At 39.4% G+C, this 19,643-nt stretch overlaps 1 protein-coding gene and 1 long non-coding RNA gene across 4 annotated transcripts in view; one reads left to right on the plus strand and one right to left on the minus strand.

Moving 5' to 3' along the window:
- Window positions 1-8,098: 8,098 nt before the first annotated feature.
- Window positions 8,099-9,863, minus strand: LOC106952833 (uncharacterized). Its single transcript, XR_001426056.1, has 2 exons — window positions 8,887-9,863; window positions 8,099-8,488 (listed from the first exon to the last, which is right to left on the minus strand). It is a non-coding gene; the product is annotated as an uncharacterized LOC106952833 (long non-coding RNA).
- Window positions 9,864-16,661: 6,798 nt separating this feature from the next.
- The window catches only part of marchf7 (membrane-associated ring finger (C3HC4) 7), a 10,833-nt gene continuing 7,851 nt past the window's right edge, over window positions 16,662-19,643 (plus strand). Inside the window, exons 1-3 of one of the 3 annotated variants that reach the window (XM_015041197.1) lie at window positions 16,662-16,906; window positions 18,389-18,585; window positions 19,319-19,462. In XM_015041197.1, coding sequence (XP_014896683.1) covers window positions 18,406-18,585; window positions 19,319-19,462 — 324 coding nt within the window. In that variant the 5' untranslated portion in view covers window positions 16,662-16,906; window positions 18,389-18,405. Of the gene's footprint in view, window positions 16,920-18,388; window positions 18,586-19,318; window positions 19,463-19,643 lie in introns of all 3 variants that reach the window. The other 2 variants (XM_015041196.1, XM_015041195.1) reach the window with 2 other exon arrangements.

Below are 19,643 nucleotides of genomic sequence, written 5' to 3' on the forward strand. Positions count from 1 at the left end.
GGCGGTGACTTTTATTTATGAATGTTGTTTTGTGGCGCATCTCATTCCCCTTCTGTTGTAAACAAATAAGAATAGCTACAAATAGAATCGATGTTACAACTTTTTTTTTTTTTTTTTTTTTACTGTTAGCATATGTAATTGATATGATTTGACTTTAAAAAAACTAAAAAAAAAAAAAATCTCCAAATTATACTTAGAGCAAATTTAAAAAAATAAGCTTTGGAAGTTGAGTTTGATTCTTTTTCAAATGATTTTATTGAAATAATAAAAGTTTTTAGTGCCACATTATATCTGTTTTTATGCTCTAGTTGAATAGGTGTCTTTGGTGTTTAAATAAAATCAATTTTGAATAAAACATCAATGCACCTCTCTATCTATCTATCTATCAATCTATCTATCTGAGCTCATGATGTGTGATCAAACAAATACATGGGTCTCACAGTGGCTCCAAATTAAAGGGCACTTTGTGAAACAAAACCAGAAATGGGGCAGCTCCTCCTCGGGATGGGATCAATACATTGCCTAGCAAAGACAGCCATCTGTGCCTAATTGTATGCTTTACCTCCTCTTCTGAACGCACAATAAGCAACAGGCTGAACGCAGGCCCTCTGACCCAGACTGGCTTTCCAGACGGGGGAAGATTATTTCATTCAACTGGAAAACAACAAGGGGGTGGGGTAGAGGGGCGTTGTTGCTGTGTAGGATAAGGGGGGTAGATTTTTTCTTTTTTCTTTTTTGCAGATGGAGTGGGCAACTGTTCCTATACGCCCCACCCTGACGATGATGGGTCACAGAACTTGAGCCAACTGGTGCATCGCTCTCTCTCTCTCTCTCTCTGTCTCTCTATCTCTTTCTCTGTCACATCACAGCGCTGGGTGTATTCATTTTTAACAGGTATTATAGTGGATTAACAAACTGTCCACTGTTAGTTTATGGGTAACCTCATAAATCTTGCGTTGTTAGCAGACTGTTGCTTTACAGGCACATTTACACTAATGCTTTATAATCATTTCAGATGATCATAAATGAAGGCTCCCTTTCCCCCCACCCCCCCTCTGTCTTCCTCTCTGCCGTTATGTCACAACATCCAAAAGTGTCGCCACACTTTTCTGAAGCTGTTGCAACAATTGCAGAGCTCTTGCTCAGAAATCCTTCTTTTTTATTATTTTTTTATCTCTAAGATAAAAAAAAAAAGTAAGAAGTAAAAGGTAGCGTTGTGGTGCAAGTCTGATAAAACATTCACGATCACCAGAGTTTGGCGGACGGACACAGACGGAACCCCTTATTCAGCTTTTGGTGCGCAGTTAAAGCCATTTTATAAAGCTTGCTCTCTGTGTTTCGTTGGTCATTGATTTTTCTCTCCGTCGTCCTTCCATTACCTGTTGAGACGGTGGGTGGGGGTGGAGACCGTGGTGGTGGTGATGGTGGGGGGGGGGACTTGCTCTTCTTCAAACACACAAAAACCCACAACAGTCCTCTCTATCTGTCTCTGTAGCCACTGGCACCCTGGTGTATTTCTCCATCTCCACCTCCTCCTCCTCTTGTGGCGGGGATGACAGGCTATGAGGAATGACAGTGGCTCTGTTTGTCATACAGTAGCAGCAAGAAGCAAGGATTTTTAATTGCATTGGAGAATCTTCATTAAAGAGAGCACATGGGGGCGGAAAGTGGGGGAAGAGGGCTGCATGGGGCTGCGTCGGGGGGCACTCTGAGCATCGTCATTAGGAGAAGGCGCTAGTAGCGGAGAAGGGTGGGCCCTCTTTGCATGCACACTGAGAATGCCTGCCGTACCTCGGTCATTTGTAACATAATAAGTGCCAGCACAATGACTGCAATGCGAGAAAGCACACCACAGGGAAGAGAAGGGGGAAGGGAGACAGCATGTCTGTCTAAAAGAGGCACTTTTTTTTGTGTCTTGATTAGAAAGTATAATGAGCCACTAAAGAAACTAAGGGGGGGTGGAGTGGGGAAGGATCTCTCCTGAGACTGATGGAAAACAAATTAATCTGGTGATTTAAATTTAATTATTATTTTTCTATTAGTCCACCATGCAAAGACAGCCATCAGAAGAGAGGAGCTGTGCTTGCATTTATTGATTTTTGCCCAGACACATTCAGGGAATACAGATTCATCTGCTCCCTTCCCCACACAATCCGCTACGTGGGATTCCATTAACGCAAGAAGCTTCCAGCAACTCCGAGATGTTTAATTTGAACACCATAAATGGGGCCTAAAATAGCATTCAAGCACAAGAAGGTGGCCTAAGGATGTCTTCCTATAAAATTGAATTAGTCGTCACTTATTGTTGTGTCCCACATAACAAGTATTAAATAAACACCCAATGAATTAAATTAAGACGGGGGCTCTTCGATACGGAACGAGTCACACACCGTCCGTCGCTCCTCTCCGCTTTTGATGCCTTACACTCTCATAACAGTTGACTTCGATTTAATCTTTTATTTTGGATTAATGCAAGAAAACCCCGGCAGCTGGACTGCGCCGCAATTGTCCTGCCCGTTTACACTCGTCGCGACATCCTTTCAGTCTTAGAATGCAACGCCTTATGAGATGTAATGATTTAAAAAGTCAATGATTTGAACTGACTGTGTGTGTTTAAAGCACGAGGGACCAATTTGCGGCAGCTATATGTAGAACATCGGTGAGCTTCAAGTAACTCGGATTCTCTTGCTGACATAAAATTCGGCAATTATGCCAGATGAACGGCTTTATTGATTCGCTTCCTCCTATCTCCTCGTGAAAATGGTTCATCGCTGAGATTCTGGAAGCCTAACTATGCCTAATGGCGTATGGGATCCGTGTGACAGTGAGATACGCATTGATCCGTGACCTTTGACCCAAGAAACATCCACAGGAAAACTGTTACAAGTGGGTTTTCTTTTTTTTTTTTTCTTTTGTGACGCCATGGTTTCCATCCACCCTAATATATCTGCCTTGTGATTCTCTGTCAGCTTGTGGATTTCTCTCAGTAAACGCACGCAGAGCTCAATAGTTATTCAAAAAGATCAGCCAGAAAATGTTTGGCTTGCAAGGTTGACTAATAAACCCTCTGCTCAGTCGAAATGGATGCACTTGGAGAGTGTTTATTGTGGCGAATGTAACTGAGCAGAACCCTCTGCTGCATGATGTAATACACAGAAGGGAGAAATCATCATAATAGCAGAGTAGTAGAGTGACTCATTCGCTGATGAGGTACAGTCACACTGTCATTCAACGAGGAGATGCAGTGGAAGCCCGATGGAGACAGAGAGAGAGAGAAAGAGGAAGAGGAAGACGGGGAGAGCATTAGCATGTTCCTTTTTTTTCTGGGAACGAGGAGTCATTTGTGCCAGGAAAGTGGAGAAACAACCTCTCGGCCCCGCAGTGATGCATCCCTCCATGAAGAATGAGATCACAAGCAAATGTCATCCCAACCTGAGCCGAGCCAAATGACCTTGAATCGAATAAAAAAAAAAAAAGAAAAAAAACATCTTCACCCACGTCAGTGTGTACACGAGTCGCACAAAATGTCAGCAGATTTTCCATTTGCTAAATCTGCTCCTAAGTGCAGGGGTTTAGCCAAGGTACTCAACCTAGTATTTTCCCTCAAGTCCTCGAGAATGCAGGCAGCAGCGCCTGGCGGAACTGTTGGTTACACCTACCTGTAGTTAGCTGTGCGCGTGGAGCTAAAGTTCAATTACCACAAAGTGAAGTGGCACAACATTTCCCCCACTCTGAGAGGAGCAACAATGGTTTAAAGAGAGAGCAGATGTGTGTGCGAAATTAACTTCACTTCCCTTCTGTGACTCTACAATTTCACTTGTTTGTTGCATTCAGTGCAGATGAAGCTTGGGGGATTTTTCAAAGGAAACTACTTTCACACTTGAAATACTTTTGAGCTTCAGTGCATTTTTTTTTCTCAGCTTACATAGTTGTGTTCACATAACAGATATATCTTTGAAAGCACACTGCATATTGATAGATACGGCGAATTTGTATGCCCTGTTATCAAAACTGACCTTTCGCTGTTTTTTCCCCCCCCCCTCTGTTCTCTGTCTGACACAACCGCCGTTGTATCATTTATTATGACAGTGCAGATTTAACCCAGCTTCCCTGCTGTATAATTCTCTCACTGCAAAGTTTGCACAGCCTAATAGACAAATAATACTGTTTGAATAATGAATGGTTAAAAATGAAGCACTGTTCTAATCCACAGAGACCTATTTCTTTTTATTAACTCACCCACTAGTGACTTGTAAGTCAACTGTAAGCCTACCTTTTATTAAATTCCACTCAAATGCTAATCCACACGAGGCTCTTACATGGAAAGACTTCTTAGCTGGTGAAATAAGCAACAGAAATGTAAGAGTTTGGCTTCTGCAGGTGAACATTTTTCAGCCAGTGGGTTTTACAAGTTTGATTTAGTGGAGTTCCCCCAACAAACTGATTAAGGCCAAGAAACAGAAATCTTCAAGCACCCGAAGTCCTGAAAGTGAAACTGCCATCTAACTTAAAATTAGTTGTAATTTTTATGAACATATCTGCTTTCTGGTGTAAGCAGGAATGAGTCCTCAAAAAATTTGGGATTTAATTGAGAGATTTTCGACCCCAAGATAAAACGTTGTGAGGCGTAATTTACGGTCAAACACAAACAGATTTTCTACTTGTTGTAACGATAAAGAGGCCTTTTTTAAACTTCTTTCTCGTACGCTCACAATGTCAAATGCCGGTTTCTTTCTTGAAATAATGTGACATTTATTATGTGCAATGCACCTTAAAAAAACAAAACTAATCAGTGAGAAGGAGAAAAAGTCACGGTTTAAGCTGGTTTCGTAAGTGTACACACCCTGAAACCTTTGGTTTAAATTCAGCATTCAGTCATACATTTTCCAGGAGGAAAATGCCAGCATTCTGCATCTTGACTTCGCGATATTTGCCAACTTCTGCGCTGCAAAGGTTCTCCAAATTCAACAGATTGCGAGGACGTCTCTAGGCTCCGGCCCTCTTCACGTGGCTTTGCATTCTGGACTTTGGCTCTTTAGTTTTTCTCTTTATGGAGTCAATTTTATGTGGATTGTTTTCAGACCAATGGTGAAAGAGACTTAAAATTAAAATTGTTCTGCAAAAAATGAGATAATTGGAACTGTTCATGATTACAAAAAACAAACAAAGCATTAAAAATCGAGAATGATCGGGAGGAAAGGAACCCCACAGTATCATGCTGCCACCACTGTGACTCACTGTGGGTATACTGTTCTATTAGTGATTCTCACTGTTGTTTGCATGCCAAACATAGTCATTGCCCAGAATTTCAAGTTTAGTTTCATATATATATATATATATATATATATATATATATATATATATATGTATATATATGTGTGTGTGTGTGTTTAGAACTCTAACAGACACACATATTTTTAGAGGTCTAAACATTTTCTTTGGTAGAAATGCCTCCCAACACTACCCCTTACACTAAAAATATGAAGAATACAGATCCTTCAAGAATTTGAAGGAGCTGCAAGTCTTGCTTTCGGCTTCCTGATAGTCACCCTGAACTGTTTCTGTCTAGTTTTTTATTTTATTTTACAGCGTCAGAGAACTGTCAATTTCTTTTGTAAATTCATAATTTTCCCCAAAATTTCTCCAATTATGGATGACTCTCTTCAGTGTGCCGTGTTTCTAAATGATGCAATAAAACTTTCTGCGCTCTTCTCCTGGTAAAGCCTTTGTGTAATGGAACACATCTGATCCTTTTCAACGCGTCTGCAAACTGCGGTGGCTTTAACTGCAGGACGCACATGTGAAAGAATCAAGAAAATCCAGCTAGGACAACTGAGCATTACCATAGATTACTCAGATTAAATGTAATGGATGGCGGGTGTGAACTCAGGAAGAGTGGATGCTGAAAATAAATCAGAAGGTGGTTTAGAAAAGTGTTATTTTAAGGGTGTGGACACCTATGCAGCAAGGTTACTGCCTGTTTTTATTTATTTTTTTGCATTTCCCCATCTAACTGGCTTGTTTGCTTTTTTGGTTGAAGTAAATGTCACATGACATGTGAAACAGGTTTTGAAATGGTTTGTGTTAGGTTCATTCTCTTACATGACAAAACAAACCCTGTGCTTTACTTGAGCCACTAACTTTTTGATATCAAGATAACCTCTTCTGTTGAAATACTGACATTAACGCTGCCGTAAAGCAGGAGTTGGGTTGAAACAGCCAACGGTCTGGGATTATTATTTTTTTTTACTTTGAAGTTTGCTAGTTTCTAGTTTACATCAGTAATTTTATAATATTCTGAATTTTACGTAAATAACGGGGATAGAGAACAAATCCTCAGTTTATACCTGCAGCCGATGGGGTCTTTTAAAAAGGGTTTGCTTGTTTATATGTTGCGAAAACAAAATATGAAAGCTAAAATTCTTTTAAATGTCACAGCTCAACTGTTGCTCTAAACAACAGTTGAGCTGTTTTTTTTTTTATTTTCTAAAAAAAAACAAAAAAAAACATTCATAATCACATGTTTACCTTTCTCGTTGAGCTGAAACTCTTAAAGTCTCTGTCACATGCAGGAGAAATTATACCAAAGCCAAAACGTCTTACAGTCGAGACGAAAGAAGATACCACCACCTTTACGTTTAGTCCCCAGCATTTATTGGCGTTCCTATTAAAGATGGTTAAAATGCCTTAAAACAAATCCATCTTCTATTAGAGTGGCATAATCTCACCATGAAACATTGGCATTTATGCTCCACATGTTTAGTTGATCAGAGTGACTATGCACTTCCATTTAGTATTCTTCCTGTTTCCTTGTTGCTTAAATATGACTTGGCACTGAGGCCTTTTTTTCCACTGACACTCAGGTAAAGCAGATCCATGTTGATCTTAACATTTTTGAAAATGGCTTCAAGAAAATAGCTGTCTACCTACACTTGCACAGATCTGCAGTTACAGCGATAGGCTTGTTGCGAAATGCAAGAACAACTGGAACAATGAAGGTGCCCTACATGTGGGGACTATTGTCTTTGACTCTGCTGTTTGGAGTTTGAAAGTGTTTAACAATGATGAATAAAGGGGAGTAGAGGATCATAAAATAACAACTGAAGATAGATAAAAATGGATGGGGGCCAAAGTCTTCCTAAAAGTCACAGTAAGATAATAAGGGAGGTTAAGACAAATCTCTAAAGCCTCTGTATGCATCTTTGCTAGGGATCCTGATAACTGTAGAGTGGATTGAAGTGTTCAGTTTTTTATAAATGTTTCCATTTCGTCTTTACCTCTAAATAATGACAGAGATGAATATTATACACATGAAGGGCAATTTTAGAACCTGATAAAGACCAGATCATTTATGTATTAAAATAATTAATAAAGGATGTATTTGCCTTTGCCATCATCACGTCCACAAACACTATCGGGTCTTTGAAACGCTTGTGAAAACACACTGTATGAGAACTATTCTCTTGACAGTTTTTATTTGTTTCAAATTTTAGATCTTTAAGTTGCTTCAATTCATTTGACAGTCAAAAATAATTATTTCATCTGTTCTAAGGATGCATTATTTTACATTAGAGCAACTCAAACTCAAATAGAGCATGCATAGGTAATTAAACTGCTAAAATATTAAAAACCATGTCCCTTTGTAAATGTGTGCAGATTAATCTCTGTTCTTTACAGAATAATAATTTTTTAAAAAAATGCATCTTTGGACAAACATTGAAATGATCATATGTGATGTTCAAAGTTTACCTTTTTATCCCACTGCGGATATAAAAACACGTTTGCATGGGAAAAACATGCACAAAATGTGTTCGGGTGCTCAAAATGCCACCTTTGGTCTAATTATAGCTGTCTCATTTAAATGCAGAGGAAACGTTCATGCATACCATATGAGTTATTTTCAGACAAGCCTTACATGCATCCCAAATCCATCCATTTGAAAAGTCTTCATCTTCATTGTGGAGATCTGTTTGAATTGCATGTGAATGTTTTAAAATGTATGCAAAAAGAAGCCCCCTGCAGACATTAAGTCCACATAAGTATTGCTGAACAGCATCAGTGCTCCATTTTAATTAGCAAATGAATAAAAAAGGAGAAATTGTGTGGGACTGAGGCTTATGGGGTTTTTATTAGACTTGAAGGTCGTGAAATGCCTTGTTTTCATTTTTAAATGCTTTGGTCACTTTGCAAAACCACAATGTCCCGTACAGAAAAGAACAGAGTATTCATCAAGAATTTACAGCCATGTCTATAAAAATGAAATAAAATCAAACAAACAAAGACATTTTAGAGATTACAACTGCAATGACAGTTGTCTTAAAATTTCGGAGACGTTTCCTGAAGACATTAAAGTCCATAATGCTCACTGTTACATTTAGAGGACAAAGGAGGAATCTTGCACACCTGAGAACATCATCTCAGCTCCGAAGTACTAAGGAGTGGCCGCATCAAGTTGTGTGGGTACTTTGCTGCAGCAGGGACTAGTGAACTTTAAAAAAAAATACAGATGTAAAAAAGTTAAGATCCTCCATTGAATTTTCAGTTCTTCATTAGAAAAAAATGATGTTTAATTTTGCCTTAGCTCCCTCTGGAAAAGAAAGTAATTTATCTGCTCTGCAAAATAAATAAATAAAAAAAATAACCTACCTTAACTAATTAAACAAAACATGATAAAATATTTCATCTTAAATTACCTTAAACAGGAAAGGCTAAATCAGACATTAAGAAAAAGTAATATCTGTCTGTGTGTATTTATAAAAAAAATTAATGGGATTTGATCCCGTATTGGACTGATAAAAATGTACCCATGTTATGAAAAAAAAAGTTCAACCACATAAAGATTTTTGTCATGTTTTGTCTAAAACAAATCTTCGTCTTGTAACTCACCGATCCGCCCCTCTTTCGTTGATAAAAATCTCAATTTAAGGACTTGAAATGAAAAAGAGCACAACACGGTCAACTCAAGCGCTGCACTTCCTCTCTGTTCGCTTTTCTTAGGTTCTGACCCGTTGAACACGAAGACACCTTAAGAATATCTCTCGGCGTGCTTGGCGAGAGGAACCACAACCAGAGAGAACCCGCGTCACTTCCCTTTTAACCTACAGGGTCATGGGAAAGCTTCCACTACCTCTTTCACAATTAAAATGAGTGCTTCAGGTTCGGGCTCTGACGCGACAGCACACACCTTGTCAAGTCTGAAGAAGGTGGCAACATCTGTCAGTCCGGTTTTCCAAATGAGTGTGTCTGCAAGTTTCGATATGAAAAACACTGATCACTGAAGCAGAGAGACACACACGGCGCACGAGCGACAACCTGCAAACTCTTTTCATCTAACCCCCTCCTCCAGGAGGATAGCTGCTCAAACGGACTAGGACTTGCATGTATGGCTACCGTAGCCATGTAGGTGTGTTTGCATGCGGGGTGGTCTTAAGACCGTTTTAAGAGCGACGTGAGCAGGCCCTGCGTTAATTAACTCTGGCAGGCCTGTGTTCCTCCTGGCAGTACGCAGGCAGGCATTCTTGCCTGGCTGCCCTCAGTGACGCCTGGTCAAAAATAGGGCACCACAGTAATGATCACAATGGTGACATCATCTTTGCCTTCAATGTGCTCTCCCCTCGGTGCTCGTCTGAACAAAGAGCAGCAGGCGTGCAGGGGAGGGAGGCAGATGTCACTTCGTGTCTGGGGAACATTAAGACCCAACAAATGTTCTTTGAATCCTTGGAAGATCCTTTTTAAGGGTTTCGTGTGGGCTAAAAAGAAAAAAAAAGAAAGAAAGAAAGAAAAAAAACCAAATAGTTCCTAATTGCTTTAAAGGCAATTAATTAGAAATGGGCTTCTGTTTTAGTTTGGATTCAGTTGTTTTTAAATAGCGCATAAGATTTGAGCATTTCAGGTAAAATGCCTGCAATTGAGGAATGCGCATGGTGAGAGGCGAGTGTCCGCAAATAGCTCGCAAGCGTGTTTAGATGGTGGCCCTCTAACATGTGATCTAAAGTGTTAACACATGTGGCCTTGTTTTTTTTTTTTCAGCATTGTTACTGATCTGCTCAGATGGATGCCCTCAAGTCTTGAAACAGACTTCACACACACACACACAGACGTATGGAGGACTTTTTCATTGTAAATGCATAAATGATTGACATTCAGTTTATGTATTTGGGAGATCATTAGAGTTTTACAACGCAAATCTGAAGATTTCCTGAATCTCACAGTCCATGAAGTCAATCGACAAAACCCGACACAATTTGTTTGAGACAATAGCAAGCAGATAATCTATGTAGGCTCGAGTCTGCTCTGATGTTTGGTGCTTTTAATCTGTTTTACCTAGCCTAAATAAATCCCACAGGAATGTTTGCTTCTATGCAGTCCTTCCTGGAAGTCTGTCTACTTCAAAACACTGCGTTTGTCTTGTAGTTCTCCCCCCTCTGAAATCCAGTAAAAGTCTGTAAAAGAGAAAGAGAGAGAGGGAGAGAGGAAGGGAGAACGAGAGGAAAGGGATTCTCAAGACCTGGACGAGCCGTGGGAAAAGAGGGGTCTTGTAGAGGAAAAGCAGAAATGTCTCAGGACATTCCTTTGTGATTACACAGCGCTAGACAAATCCAGACATTCTTGTACTCATTCCGTGTCTTATGGCTCGAGTTAAAGTCTCATTTGTGAACTCGTAAACATCCGTGTGTCTTTTTCTTGTGCAGATGTTGTTGGAGTTTTTTTAAACTTCTATTTAGATCTCTTTAAAGTTGAATAAACACAGCCTCAAGGAAACCTGAGGGTAGAAGACTAAGATCAATTTGCAATAATTATGTATTTCCTTTTTCCGAGCCGGGGAACTTTGATGTTGCACCACACCATCCTTTACAGCTGGAATAAAGGAAAAGAAGAAGAAGAAAAAAAAACAGCTCAAAGGGGCAGGCGGGTATCATATCCACAGGACCAACACAAGAAGATTCAAACAAGAGGAGGGCACTGTGTGCAAATCTCAGGTTACACGCCCGAGATCTTTGAAGAGTCAGCTGCCCCCAGTGGGAAGAGGCATGTTCCTCCCTTGTCGCAGCCACCATGAATGAGAAATGGCTCCAAGGAATGCTCCATTATCGTCCTATCTGAGGAACTGGGGGAGGGAAGAGAAGCTTGTAGTCTCCCTTCATTTGGCTGCGTGCAGAATCATGTGTTAGCAGGAGGAAAGGAGGTGGGGGTGTGAGGAGTGGGCACTGGCCTACAGACCCGCAACTGGGCTGAGCAGCCTCCTCCCCGGCTCACCAGACCTTGCACTTCCTCATTTGTCTAGGTCATACGTCCTTTTTGTCAGCAATTAATCTGCAGCTCCACCCTCCTATATTTACTCCCTTTCGCTCGCGGTTTCTCCTTCACCTCTTGTTCTCCCGGCCTTGGCTGGATTTACTCTTGGTTTGATCACTGTTCGCTGTTGTATCCCAGCTACTAATAATGGACGGCCGGCCACTTTAGATGCTACGTTTGAGCCGTGCACGAGGAGCATGCTGTTGACCTTCACGTTATTATGCATCCGCTGTGCGACAATGCTCCCTCTCTGCTCAAAATTGACCTTCCAGGACCCCCCCCCCTCCAACCCCACTCCCTCCTTTCCCTCCTTCACACACAGTTAACATGAATTCACTGTGTGTGATTGTGAATTAATCTTATTTGAGGATGCAAAATCGCAGCTTTAAAACTGAATGTGGGGGTTGGGGGGAGAAACAAGCTGCATGTATTTTCCCTGATCAATATCTCTTGGGATCTGCTAAATAAGATGCAAGTCAAACTTAAGTAAATCATAAAGAAAAAAAAAAATCCTAATCCTGGATTTACAGTTCTGATGCCTTTCAGAACAATTACACAAATCAATCTAATTAAACCTGTTGAAACTGGCTTTAATTGCCTCCCTGATTAAACAAACAGCAAGTTATAGCATGCAAATAACAATGCAGATCAAAAACCTGCGCAGGCACGAAACCGTAAACTTCAGCGCCCCTTAGTGGTCATTAGCTTCCTGTGACTTATCTAATGACGTCAGCCCTGGACAGTACACTCACACTCATGCTCACATTCCCACTGTGACTCTCTGTAAGTGGGTGTGTGTATGTATGTGTGTGTGCTTCTACCACTCATGTTGTGGGGACATAAATCAGTTTCCAGAGTCAGACTGTGGGGGATAAGTAGTGTTTACAGGGTTAAGAAATGTCTCAAAGACATATATGTTGGCTGATGTGGGCTCTTCTTGTGTGATGGAAACATGACTGCGCATAATACATCTGGTAATTTTCATGCAAAGAGTGATTAACATGAACTACACCAATAAATATACAATATACATACAAATACAAGGTTGGTTATGGCTACACGTATTACAGCCTGTTTGCATATGAATCATCTTTTCAAAACGTTCCTTGTGTTTAAAAGAGATGTGATCACTTTGTGTGTGTGTGTGTGTTTTTATCTCTATGCTTAGTGGCTGCATGAATGATGTCAAGGTTGCTCTGCAGTAATGTTTTGTAAATGGTTCAGGGTGCTTTGTTATAGGAAAAAAAAAAAACATGGATTCAAGACAGGGAAAATAGCTGAGCATGCCATCATTTTCACATTTTTCTTCCTTAATAAGTCTTGTAATTCTCCCATTGTGAATTTTGTTCCCATCATTCAATCTTCAGAGCTCCTCTTGTTGGTGTCTGTTAATAGTGTAATCAGGCTGTGGGTTAACATGATGTGAATGCATGAATGCCCACACATCCACAACCATCCACACCGTTTGCCACTTTCACGTTTCCACCACTATTCAATGTGCTGGATAGTTTCGTGGTTAACATGCTTAACTCCATTTAAACCAGTCCACTTTCATTTTCTCTTCCTTTGCTGGATAGAAAAACATCAAGCTCTCTTTCACTGATACACCATCCATAACACTGATAACAAACCATATGTTTCAGCATATTGATGGAGTTGTCAATTTTTTTTTTCCTTGAAATATCTCGAGAAAACACATAAGGAAGTGATAGAGCTCTGATGTGACAAGTTGTACTGTGTTCCACTGATAAATAATCGGGCCATTTGACTTGTTTTTGAATGCCAGTTTTATCTGTTTGAGTAAAATATCTGTTTTTTGTTGTTGTTGTACAGACAGTGGATAAAAAGTATCAGCATTTTCAGATAAGGGGTCAATCTGGGTAATTTCAGAAGAATTACATTTTAAGAAAATGACAGCAGAGATGATTTACAGTATTGTTTTTAGTTAGTTTAAAGAATACATCTTTTTTTATCATAAATACTAAGTTTTTTATGTGTAGTACCACCATATTAGTTAAGATAGCTGCTTCAAGCAAATGTTTTAACAGTTAATAAATAGATACATTTATAAAGTTGTTCTTTGTTAATCTGCTTTTGGCTAATTTTCCCTGGGATAAACTGTAGCTGAAACCTAAAGAGTAACCAGAGAAAAGCTTTAACTTAATTTGTACATGCAAACTTTAATATGTATTTTTCAAAGCCAGCCTTTACGCACACTGAATAAATAACACATAACATTTCCCCCCTCCGCTGTTGAATCAGGCCAAACGTATCTTGTTTTAGGTCAGTTAGAATTAGTCAAATTGTTTCTATTTGCTAAATGCCACAAGAATGAAACACAATTTTAGGTTACCTTCTTTCCAATTATGTCTAATATCTTCTTTTTAAAAAAAAAACTGACGTCATTACTGGCTCATTATATAGTTTTGCATGCAAAAGGGCATCACCCAGTTTAATTGATTCTGCTTACCTTTCTTATCTCAGTTGCCAGAGAAACCTGTAATACCACCATGTAAAATTCAGCAGTTATGTCTTTAGGAAAAAATAAATTCTAACATATGGTCAAATTCTGACAAATTGGTGTATTCCTTTAAATCCAGTATAATTTTTTTCCCCCCACATAACGCAACACAAATTTTTAAAAGTATCCTAAAATGGAAAAAAAAAAAAAAAAAAAAAAAAATGTTCAATATATTCATGGAAAACAACACGCAACTTTAAGAAATGCCATTAAGTGAAGATGTAGTTTTGCTCAGTGCCACTCAGTACCACACATCAGTGACAGTTATCAGGGACACCAGATTGGTTTCACATATCTCAGATGATTTATGCATTCATAGGTTATACATTTGCATACAAAAAGATATGATTCCGAGTTTTATCTTTTCCTATTTACTACTTTATTATGTACAGATAAGTATGCAAATTGGATTATTTTATGTACACATATTTCTGCTGTGCCGCTGTGTCTGTTAGTGTTATTATATTTCAGCAGGACATCCATACACATGCATTCAATGTTATGTTTTGCTGTATTACTCATGGACTAAAAACTTGCAGCACCATTGATTAGTAATTTATGGTACATGTAGCCGTTCCCAGAGAGAACAGATAAGCATTCGCTATTGTTTTGATGCTGTTTATTGGTTTTTTTCACTTGATTTATTCCACATATCTACTTCATTTGCAGTACCTCGGAAAAGTATTTCTACATTTTGTTATGTGTGAAACTGCAAACTTGTGGGTATTTCAGTGGGACTTAATGAAATAGAACAAAACAAAGAGCATATAGTTTTCAGGGGTTTGTTTATTTGTTTGTTTGTTTTTAACAAATGAATATCTAAAAACTGCCAACACATGGCTCTCTCAAACTGACAAGCCAGGGAAGGAGAGCATTACACAGAGAAACAGCCAAGAAGCTGATGCTAACTCTGGAGGAGCTTCAGAGATGTACAACTCAGGTGGTAAAATCTACACTAGAAATTTTGAACTCCAAAATTCTGGCCTTTATTGAAGTTTCGGCAGAAGAATGCCATAGTAAGTCCTATTAGCAGGTCACCGCAAGCAGTGCTGGGAACATGACGAACTACGTGGAAGAGGAAACTAGACTTTCTGGACCAGAAGCAAAACACTTCATATAGAGGAAAGTTTACATAGCTCATCACTATATAGATATATCCTCTCCACAGTAAAACATGGTGGTGGTGGTAATATGCTGTGGGGATGCTTTTCTTCACCATGTTCGGGGAAGCTACAAAAAGTTGGATGGAGCTAAAAACAGGATAATCCTGGCGGAAGGCCTGTGAGGTGGCTGCGAAAGAATTGAGATTGAGAAGGAGGGTATGAAGATCAGGTTTTCCTTCACACTTTTGTGAAGGAATCTTTTGTTCCTTAAGGAAAATAATTTATATCCTAAATAAATACTCATAGACGTAGAAATAGAAGAAAGACAGATAGCTTGTGTAGCACAGGGACTGGAGGGAGTCACAGGTTGAAATCTTCAGAGACTGCCCTGAATGCCCCGTGCTTGTGTTTGTAGCTTAGCCAAAGCTGATCACATCACATGTGTTGGTAGGTAATTCGGGTGAGCCCTTTTTGGCAGACAACACACAGACAAACTAACAGCTAACAGTTCAATATCCGAGGTGATGAGACGCTCATTCAGAGTAATATTTTTCAGGATTGCACCATCTGCTGCCTCTGCAATCCCTTCTGGTTTTCTCTTGTCACTGTGTCTGCAGTTTTTGTTTGCCTGCATTAGTCTGGCAGCTGTACAGAGAGGTCTTGGAGTCTGGATCATGTCCCTGCTGCCATGTCTCTGTAAAAGTAAAACAGCACTGTAGACATGTTTTGTGTCCTGGTCAGTTCTTAAAGCTTGCTTTGGTTTTGCATGCAATCTCACATTCCCTGCAAATACCTGGTGAAAAATATATTGAATTGCCTCCTCCTTGCTTCCTGTTTTCACCGACTTACTTCAGAGATTTCACTGCAGCTACTTGAACATTTGTGCATCTGTCTCTTTAATATTCTGGCTCATTTTTAACAAATGATCAAATCTACCACCAGATATAATTAAAAGGAATAAATCAAAACATATATCAAAACATAAGTGACAAAGCATCATCTGTGCACCATGTGCATTTTGTGAAGTACAAGATTTAAAAATATGATTTTATTTGTCTGGACTCATTAATTGAGTCAAAGTTTAAGCCAACATTCACAAAATATATACATATCTATGTATTTATGATTTTGTTCAGGTTTGACTTGAACATATTTCATTACATATTATTGTGCAAAGTAGGTTTCTTCATAAATCACAAGAGACTTATTCTTCTTCAGATCTGCTGCAGCCACAGCCATCAGAATCTGCCACTCTTTGAAGAACTTTGAATATCAGTTGCCACAACACAAAATGTCCTTCTGTAATTAGGAAAGGATTGTTTGAGTTGATTTGTTTGATCCTGACAAATGTTTTCTACAGCATTTATAGCTGTGCAATAAAGTGTTATTTATTTATTTATTTATTTATTTATTTGCTAATTCCATTTTTATGAAAGCGGTATGAGTTAACCAACTGTCATTAAAAACATTTATGATATTGTAATGACGCTTTTCAGAACAAAGTTATAGTTTTTAAAGTGTACAGTCTAAAAATATTAAATCAGTCAATTCCCGGTGAAATGTAAAATTTAGTATTTTTTTAAATGAAAAATGTAGGTTTTGTTAATAGAACTGACGGCGTTAGTTTTTAAAAAATGCCATTTCTGATTATAGTTTCGACAAGAGTTAAAAACCCAATGAAATAAAAAGCAGTAGCTCAATAGAGCCACACGGGGGCGTTGCTTTACTCAGCTTAGAAGCCAAATGGTGAAGAAAAAGTGAAGGGCCCCATAAAAAACAAATGTCAATATCAATTGCATAAATGTGTGCAGATAATTTCGTTCGGTATATCTCTTTGACGATTTGCACGAAGAAGCAGCAACAGAAAACAAACTCGTGCTGAAGCCCCTCCCACCAGGTCAACGCATATACTCCATCTGCGTCGGCTGCATAGGGACGGACGCCATAGTTCCTGTTGTGCTAAAACAAGGAAGAGCTTAAAGCCGAGGTGAGGACATACGGTAATAACATCGTTTTTCTTTCATATTTTCCTACTTTTGCATGTGCTGAAAATAATGTAGACAAATAAAGCTCGGAGTTGAAGTTAACGTTGCACATTAGCGCGAGAATGCCAGGAGTGTAGCAGTGGAGGGAAGCTAACCGAGCTGTGACCGTTACCCAGACTGATATTTCGACAGTAAAGCAGCTGATAGAAGCGCTGTTATATCTTATTTCTGACGGTAACATCCACAAAGTCACGTCTTCTTTACTGTGAATTTCTGCTAGTGAAGCTAACAGCTGTCACCGTTTAATGTGTTCGGTGTCATGGAATTTAATTTGTTTGAAAACTGCTAACGAACAAGAGCAACGAGAATCAGGAAGCGTTGTCACGAAATCATTTTATTAAAGCTTAAATGCATAAAGAGGCAGTCTGTCGAGCATGAACTGGAAGGTTTCCAGTGTCGGGTAGGTTTTTGATCCAACAAACCCATAGATAATGAAGTATAAAGCCATAAACAGGCAAGGGAAAACAAAGGGCGTTACCGAGTTCAGGCTAAAACCGTCTCGTCTCATAAAACAATCTAGTCAAATAAGTTATAAATGCAAAGTCCTGAGCTGAATTACTGCTGCACAGACTGCATGTTCGTGTTTTATCTCATTAAATATACATGAAAAACCATAACTGCGTAAGGCGTTGTGGGATATAGATTTCTAAGCATCATACAGAAGTAACAGAATGAGATGAAGGAAGTAGCATTGGGCAATACTGATAAATTTTTCATGTTGGCCTTTGCAACTTCCACAATTATGATGGGTTTATGTAGTTTAACTAAAAGTTGCTGGGGTTTAGGTGATTGTATTATATTTTAAAAAATCGTTTATTTAATTATGTGGATGTGGGTTTCAAACATTGTTTGCTCAGATTAAACTGATTACCCACACTAAAAAAATATCTAAGAAAAAAAAAAAAAAGGTGAATATTGGCCTTATTTATCAGCCGGTCAAAATATTTGACTTGCTCTACTCGCTGCTCATCATTTGAGTGTCCCAATCTGCGGCCCAGCTGAGTTATATTTACCACAGGTGGTCGAATGAACATCCATGTATCTATATCACTGCTGGTGAGCAACTCAAATTGCGTCTCCTTATGGGAGAAGCTTTCAAATTTGAATATTTAACTGGTACTATCTTGATATGATTCCTGTGTTCACTTGTAAGAGTTTTTTGGAGAGAAAAATATTGGATTGTAACTCTTATTCAGCTGTATTAATGTGTTATTGTTGATGATTTAGTATCTTGCTTGTGTAGTCATATCCAACTGTGCCATGTTGGTGTCAGGTTCCTGTGGCAGAGTTCGTAGTCCTAAAGATAGGCACAGTAACTTTGATATGAAGTCTAGGAAGCAGCATGGTGGCTGGTTTTAGTGTTTGCTGACACAACGTATTCACATTCAGTAATGTACTCTGGCATCTCGTCTTGACTTTTCAAGGTTCAAAGCAATCCGTGATGGACTCCAGGTCTCGGAGACTTCCGTTTTGTCTGTCCAGCTCCAGATCGTCCTACACCTTCACTCCGGCGGTCTCCTCGTCCCTGGGATCCAGTAGGCGGTACAGCAGGGAGCCAGTGCTGAACAATGACCGCTTCCAGAGCGCATCATCTCCCTACAAAGCAGACACAGATAAACAGGTAGAGTGATTGTGAAACACTCTGCCTTATTGCACGTCGGTTTTATAGATTGAGATTCCGCATACCCTTATTTAATTCATGAGAACTTAAGAATGGAAAGGTATGTTTCCTTAAGGTATTTTTTCCCCATGCATGTCCACAGTGCACCCTCTTTTAAGATGCGAGAACCAACTGCAGCACCTTTTTAGTGTTGCTCTGCCTCTGAAAATGACTTTGATGTCCTTTCCTGTCTCCAAAGAGCGATCATTTAAAGGAGCTCTTTCCTTACAGGTTGCCTTTGCTGCATGATACAGTAGCTGACTGCGTATATCAGTGGTGCATCAGCCGACACTCCAGGGGTCTTTTTTTAGGACAGCCTAGATTCCTTGTGTGTATTTCAGTCCTGCCGCTCATCAAGGTCCGTTTCACAGGATAGTGTTTCTTTTTGCCAGGGCCTTGTTGAGTTGTTCCTGTTCTTCCTAGAACAGTAAAGGTATGGGGTGTGGATGTACTGATCACATTTTAAGCGGTTTAAGGATTGTATCAAGTTCTGACTATTGCTGATGTTTTTTTGCATCATCTTTTTTGCATACATAAAGGACATACAGTCAGTCTATTGCAACATTGCTCATGCAAAATTGTCATGCTTTTTATTTTTTTCTTTTGCGAGTCTAGAGATTTGATCTTCATAGAAGCATTGCTCAGATATGAGCTCCGGCTAATGCTTTGTGTTCTCTTTCATTTTCTTCTGAAGAGTTCTCGCCTCCTGAGCTCATCAAGAGATTACAGCAGTTCTGACACCCGCTCCCCCAGCTGGAAGCTGCCTTCTTTGACGTCCTCCGGCAGATCTTACGACCGCCCCCGGGTTGAATCAGCTCTCAGCAGTAGGAGCAAAGCGGTACTGAAGCTTGCCTTTCATATGGGGTCACACAGCTGAGATCTACTAAAAGATCTCAGGTTAGAGGGAGAATCTTTAAAGGGAAGTCATTCAAACTCTCTTCTTCTTTTTTTTTTTTTTTTTTTTTTTTTTTTTTTTCCTTTCCTCCCCTCCCCAGGAGTTTGCTGAAGGGGGGTCAGGG

Source organism: Poecilia latipinna, unplaced genomic scaffold, assembly GCF_001443285.1.
Source record: "Poecilia latipinna isolate Pla-1442-1.1 unplaced genomic scaffold, P_latipinna-1.0 Scaffold541, whole genome shotgun sequence".
Lineage (NCBI taxonomy): Eukaryota > Metazoa > Chordata > Actinopteri > Cyprinodontiformes > Poeciliidae > Poecilia > Poecilia latipinna.